At 44.7% G+C, this 7,210-nt stretch overlaps 1 protein-coding gene across 1 annotated transcript; it reads left to right on the forward strand.

Annotated features, from left to right (window-relative positions):
- Positions 1 to 6,221: 6,221 nt before the first annotated feature.
- Positions 6,222 to 6,571, forward strand: LOC104508468 (MDS1 and EVI1 complex locus protein MDS1-like; the record flags this gene model as incomplete). The annotated part of the gene is made up of 1 exon (XM_010150107.1): positions 6,222 to 6,571. A coding segment is annotated over one exon (350 nt), but the record flags the coding sequence as incomplete, so codon positions are not given.
- Positions 6,572 to 7,210: the final 639 nt, after the last annotated feature.

Genomic DNA, 7,210 nt, shown 5'->3' on the forward strand with positions numbered 1-7,210 from the left:
GTTATTTATTTCTGCAGACACAACAATTTAAGAAGGAAAATCTGTTTCCCATGCAAGGAAGGTTTTTAATTTGCCTTGTGAATTATCTGTGCTGTTGTTGCTGGTGTGCATCTTGCGGTGAGGCGCAGACAGAATCACTGGCAGCACCGAGCCCTTTGCACAGGGTGCTCCAACAGTGATCCAAACTGAGCTGCCTTTCCTTTTCACGCACAGCACCCTGAAAAGCTGGTGATTTCTGTACTTCAGCCCCAAAGCATGCTGTGTTCGGGCCGTCTTTTCCTCTGCCTTTGGCAGCTTTTCCTACAACTCCCTCTTCTGCCGGCTCCACAGAAGGGTTTGCTTGGCGTCCTGGCACTGTGGTGCAAGGGAGGCTTGGCAGAGTGTGCCGTGCAAATGCCCTCGGCAATCTGTAGTGACACAAACACAAAAGGGAAAGCTGAAATCTGGGCACCACATTTCTCTCTCATTTTGTTACATTAGCGTCAGCCTGAAGAAATTCGAGCGACTTTGGCAAACTCCAGGACAGACATTGATCTCATTTATTCCTTGGTGGAAGTCTAAAGCAATTACTCTGGACTTAAGTTGTGTATGAGAAATCAGAATCTGGCCTTTGGGGCCGTCGCACGGGTGCTTTGGTCCCCCTTGCTCTGGTTGTGTGGTGCGTGAGCGTGGTTTTTGGGGTTTGTACTTTTGCGTGTGTTAGGTCAGCTTTGGTATTCTCATGCTTGTGTAAGGGTCAAGTGATAGGAGTATGCAAGATACCCAGACATTTGAATGCTAATGTCTGTAAAAGTGTTTTTCCTTGGAAATTGAAGTAATGATTCAAAACTTCAAGAAACTGCGTTCATCTCTACGCTTGCTTGTCATCTCTTTTGTTGTACAACCAAACTTTCTATTTGTGAAGCTGTTAATTTTATGATTTTCACTTCACTGGGAATTGCTAGCTCTGTTCTGTTTAGAACCTAAACTCATTTGATTAGGTTTGATACTTTTCACAATGGGGTCCTGCCTGGAGCCCCCAGACTGTGTTACAATATAAATAATAACGATTGTTGAGTCCAGCTCCTCAGAACAGTGCTTTGAACAGGGAGAGGCACAAACCAGTTTCAGGTATGTTAATGGATAAAATGTTCAAGTAGAGTAATGTCACTCTTGGCTAGAGTCCCTTCAGTGTCTGGAGATAGTAACGCAACCTCTGCCAGTTTCTCAAGCTAGGGACCCTGCTCTGCTTCTTCGTTAGGGGGATGTAAGAGTGGGTCTCTCTGAGCCACGCTTACCTGGCGTGGGACTGTCAGGCTGCCCCCATGCAGCTCATCATAGATGCTCCTTTTGATGCTAGTGGGTTTCTTTCTCTTAATTATCTCCTTTTTCTAACCTCTTGTTCTAGGCCGAAGTGAATATATTTTGTAATCGCTCAGTCCCTGCCTGTAACAGTTTTTTCTTTAATACTTGTTCAAACAAATTCAGATAAAGGTGTCTTATTTGTATGCAACAGGAAATGCCAGCCTCCTTTCCAGATATCCCTGCAAATACTCCACACTGATTTCCTCAGCGCTGAATAGAAATGCTAGGTCAAACAAACATAAATGTTCTCTGGTTTCTTTAAAGGATCTGATTAAATGCTCTGTGGTACAGGTGTGAGTCCACTCTTGCCTTATGCAGGGGAAGAGACTAATTCACCAGATCCTAACATGGTCCCCCAAAGCCTTCATTAATGCATTCTCACCAAAGGCTCATATTGGGCACAGTCAACAGTGCTGCTGCAGCTCAAATTGGCATGTGATGGACTTGTCCCATTGAACAGGTCCAGGTCTTTCCAATGTCTGGTCCTTGGGGCTAGGGGTCACCTTTCTCACCTCTGAGGAGCTGCAGGCGTGAACCTGTGTATCTTCTCATTGCAAAGAGCTACTTCCACATTTATCTCAGCTCTTATTCTATCCTGCTTGGAAGATGATGGCATTAGAAACACTTCTGAAGTAGGCTCTCTAGATGCTTCTGCTTCCAGCCTACCTCCTTCATCCGGAGCAATCAGCCATCCAGCTTATGATTAAGTCACTGGTGGCCAAGTGTGTGACTCCAAGTGCAGAGAACAAGATTTATGTGCTAGAGAGTTTATCAGTCAACAGTCACTTTAGGAATGTATTTCCTCAGTCACGAATTGCCTGAAGAAATGGAGAATGGCTAGTCTGTATGGATAGGTTTCAGTTTGCTGGGGTGACTGTGCGTCTGGAGATTTGAATACAGAGTTGATCCCTGGAAGACTTTGTGAACTTAGAGTCCACCCTGAGATGCTGATATGTGTAATAGGATAGCATATCCCCTTGATGGGAGACACCATCGTGTGGCATTTCAGCTGCAGAAAGGCACGGTTTCATTGAAGAGTGTGCTTTTGAAAACAGCATGCATGTGCCTCACAATTGTAGCCATTGGAAAGCGGTTGGGTTGCCTCCCTCTGTCATTAGTGCCTCCTACCTAATTGCTTTTGCAGAGGAAGAGTGTGCTGCACTGTGAAGAAACTTTCAAATGGAGGGAAGTTGTCTCCTCCTCCCAGCCATGTACAGGAGGTCTCTGGGTCTCAAAATCACCCCAGGCCCCAGAGTGACGGCAGTAGTTTTGGCATGTCACCCGTCAGTCCTCATCGGGCACATCCCCAGCACACAGCCACGTGGACTCTTTCCTGTTGGTGTGCAAGGTTGTGTCAAAAGTGCAAATGCAGGTGTCCACCCTGATGTTTTAGCAGCAATTAACCTTTCCTCCTGGGCTTCCTTTGAAGCTTGCTCATGTTTTTATTGTAAAATAGCGGTGAAGAATTTTATGGAGGCTAATATCTAAGCTTCTGCGTTACCTAATCTCATCTGTTCCCTTATCAGGGGCCTCTCTTTTGTTTCATCCCATTTCTAGTGGGCATAATTACTGGACTTTAAAGAAGCCATCTTGAATTTCAAAACTGCAGTGTTATCTGTGTAAATGATTTGCAGTTTGCTGGGAAAACGATGCTTACCAGCACAGCCTGGGTCCGATTCTAATCTCACAAAGATTGTCTAACAGTCAGTATCCCGTGGTTTTGGTGGAAGTATCTCTGATCCATGAGGGTGTAAATTTTAAGGGGAATAGTCCCACACCCTTTGAAAATGAAGACCAGATCCTGGTTCATGGACATTGATTTTAATATAGCTCTATCATTAATTTCACAAATATGTCTTAATGGCCTTCCTGTCTCTCGGTCAGTTGTAATTCAACTTCTTGTTTATTTTGAGGTTTTAAAATGTATTTTTGTTAGAATACATTGCTATTTCAGGCAAAATAGTATTTCAGTAATCTGTTTTACCCACACTGCTAGGGCTTTGGGGCACATAGGCAAATTATATTTTCCAGAGCTTTCAAACTGAAGGCCCGTGTTTAACGACGACATCGGGTGTGGCTGCTGGAAATCAAAGGAGACACAATAGACCCAGCAAACGGACTTGTCTCCCTGCCAGGCTTCCAGAGGCCAATTTATCAGCTGCAGGTTTGACCCTATATGGCTAAAACCAAGTGTAGCCAGCATGACTGAGATAAGTATAACTGAGGCCTTTGAGTCTGCGAGAGAGAAATTAAACCGGACTGTCCCTGGGGGAGAAGAAACATCTGCAAAGCTACATGTTTAAGGCTCGGCTTGTTCTGGCTTGGGGGCAGGCGTCACTGGCGAGTGGGGCTGAGGAGGGTGGCTCTCTGGGGAAAGGCACAGCACAGGTCGCTGCTTGCTGTGACTTACGTGATGGGGCTGAGCTGCCGTGTTGTTCAGCGTGGCTGTGGGGCACAGGGAGAGCCTTGGTATTATGGGGCGCTGCTTGGTGGGATGGGGATAACAGCAGTGAGCGCATGAAATGGGCTTTTTAAGGAGCTTGAGTGTCAGGCACCCAGCTGTCATGGAAAATCAGTAGGATTTGGATGCCTGGAGTTTTTAAAGCCCCCCCTTCCAGTGAGCCATGTGCTTATCATCATCCAGATCATTTTCCTTGTGCGATTTCTCTTCCTGCCCCCCATGTGTATACATGGGTTAGCTTTTTTCCCCCCTGTTTCAAAAACAGCTGAAGTCTTTTAGGCAGGACTGCAATCTAAACAGTTGGAGGAAGACATCTGAACAGGGAACAAGCCTGCCGTGGGTGGACAGAGTGTCGCTGTTGGCCTGTGAAGGCAGGGAGCGCATTGGAGTTTCGGGGATGCTCAGGAGGTGTGGACCAATCTCTCTTGCCTGTCCCACTGAATTGGGGCAGAGCCATGTTTTGGGGACAGCAGCAATGCCATGGGTAACAGATGGCTGCTAACATGGTCGTTCCAGTGCAGAGTGAAATGAATAGTGATATGCAGGTGGAGCTGTATCCCTACCCTTTTCATGTTGTCTTTCCTGTTCCCTGGAGTCCAGGGTGAGTTTTGCTGTGGCTCACCCCTGGGCAGGAAAGTTAGAGGCAAGGGCTTGTTGGTGCTAGGCACAGAGCAAGCTCTCTGCACCAGTGCTTTCATGAGCCCTTGAGCATCTTTGCCAAACTTGGCACTGCTAAGCTATGTCAGGCAGGATTTCTGAAGCACAAGTGATGGGAAATCCCTCTGTGTGTCCTTCTTAGGTAAATGGTAGAGTCAGTCAAGATTTTCTACTTCTCAGAGTGCCATGTATTAGAAAAGTGACAAACTAATCAATATTGGGTTCAATCGTGAAAGTGCAGGGAGAGTCTGCCAAACCAGAGGCCGAGGGAATGGGTAGCTGAACTTTCTTGTGACATGTATGAGGTCATAGCCAGTGCCACATAAAAGAAAGAAAAACAGTTCGTGGCTGTGAATAAATTGCTCACAGATGAAGAATCTAGTTTGCCAGTCATGTGATGGGAGCAATCTATTCAAATGATTTGTTATGTCCCTGTGTTTGTCTTCGGCAGTACCAGAAGCATGAAAGTACAGATATAAAACTGTGAGATAATATGTAACAAAGATGTGAGAGATAATGGGCTATGACCAGTTTCCACTGGAAAATGCATACGGTGCTAATCTACCATGGATAGTTTCTTAAATGAGCAAGAAATTGAAAGAACATTTTAAAGTTTCCTGTTTCTTCACTGAAACGGAGTCATTCTGAATGCCAAGCCCAGCGTAACAGTTTTAATTTCTGGGTCAACCATATTATGCAAATATCCCTGTTCTCGGATTCTAAATACCCAATCTTTCAACTTCATTCCTTGGAGAATAGTATTCTCGCCTATTATTTGGGTTAGAATTAAGTAAAATGAGTTCTGGTGTGTAGGAAAAGTACAGTAACATTAATAACACTTAATCAATGTAAATAAGATGATTTTTGGTTTGTTTGTCTTTTTGCTCCTTTCACTTGTGTTACTGGGTTGAGTACTCTATTGCTGGTGCAGCTAAAGCCCCTGCTGAAGTCACTCAGTTTTTTGACTAAAAGGCATTTACAATCAGCCTTACATTTTGAGCTGTCAAAAATAGTGAGTTTTTCTTCTTTCTTTTTTTTCTTTTTGTTTGCTGGCTAAACCCCAGAGATGAAGTGGGGTTTTTTTAATGTATTTTGGATCTGCCCCAGGTTGGTTTTTTTTTTTTTTGGAAATGTAAGAGGAGAAGGTTCATGTTCTCTATAAGGTGCTGTTTGGATCCTGAACTTATTTTAGACCCTTGTGTTTCTTGGAGGTCAATGGTAAGACACTGATTTACATCAGCTGAAGCTCTTGCCAAGAGTTGTGTGGTAGGCTGGTTCCTTTCCTCCAAAGACTAATTGGAGGCCATCAAACTTAATTTTGGCTACTTTAGGTTTAATCTGTCTCTCTGAAAGACCAGTAAAGCTTTCTTGCTTTTCACTTAACTTAGATTTCAGTTGTAACATATAATGCCGGCCTTCAATTGTAATTTCAAAGCGTATGCAGTGCAAAGCGCTATATCCGGATAATAGGGTGTGCCTGCATATACATCTGTATGCAATTCCCTTGCTTGTGTTCAATGATGTAAACCACTTTTGATGTCAGGAATATTGAGAAAAACACTGTCTACCCCCAGGCCTACTATAGGAAAAAGGCTCAGCTCCTTCCAGGGTGAGGCACTGCTGCGGGACTAGTGATTGATGAAGGTGCCACCCGTCTACCAAACTGTCCTCTCTGTTTTCATGTGCAGGCTGAAAGGGTTTTTCATGTGCAAAACCTGTCAGGATGTTTCAAATCCTACTGTGTGGCTTTATTTTCCAGGTGATGAATGTTTGTACGAAAGCTTTCCTGAACTTCCTTTGGAGGAAGCGCCAGAAGCTGATGGAGAGACTGCAAACGTTCAGTGTCCAATATCCGCCAACGTTCAAGAGCTGCCTTCCCCAGCAACCTCCAGTGAAGCTTTCACACCAAAGGAGAGTTCTCCTTACAAGGCTCCAATCTACATTCCCGACGATATTCCTATTCCTTCAGAGTTTGAGCTCCGTGAATCCAGCGTTCCTGGAGCAGGATTAGGGATATGGACCAAAAGGAAGATTGAAGCGGGGGAAAAGTTTGGCCCTTTTGTAGGAGAGCAGCGGCCACACCTTAAAGATCCCGGTTACGGTTGGGAGGTAAGACACTTTACATTCTTGCGGTCTGTTGAACTCTCTTGCGTGTCTATAAACACAGAAATATTTGCAGAATTTGATTCCTATCCTGCAGCAGCCAGGGGATATTTGTGTGCACGAAGACTGCTTTGTGGCCTTTCTGGATGGAAACAAGTGTGAATTTGAAACTAAAAAAGGCAGGAGTTATTGTTGCTCTTCATGCATGAAATCTGTCTGGGTGGATATTGGCAGGTGATGCCTCTTCTGGGGTGGGAGAGGAAGGAGTTGCGTTGTTGGAATGTTTCTGGTCCATTTTTAGCCTGCTCGTGCTCATTCCTGCAGTATGTCTGTGGGTGAGGGATTTGCAAATGATGCTGCGCTGTCTAAGAAGAACCTGGGTGCTGCTTTTGGGGTTGTGCATCACCCCTTCCTGTTGCAAATTGTGAAAATAGCCCTGAAATCTGGTATTTTTGTGGCTAAAATTGCTATTGCAGAACCTTGTGTTACTTGGGGACTTTGAAATCTGGGGGTTTGATATTGGTTCCTTTCAACTTATTGGGAATTTTGCCATTCATTTGTTGAATATTTGGATGCTGGTGTCAAACCTAGCACGCATGGGGATGATGCGGCTCATATTACTTCTGCAGATGCTCTGAGAAATGT

This window comes from Eurypyga helias, unplaced genomic scaffold, assembly GCF_000690775.1.
Source record: "Eurypyga helias isolate BGI_N326 unplaced genomic scaffold, ASM69077v1 scaffold5864, whole genome shotgun sequence".
NCBI classification, from domain to species: Eukaryota; Metazoa; Chordata; class Aves; order Eurypygiformes; family Eurypygidae; genus Eurypyga; species Eurypyga helias.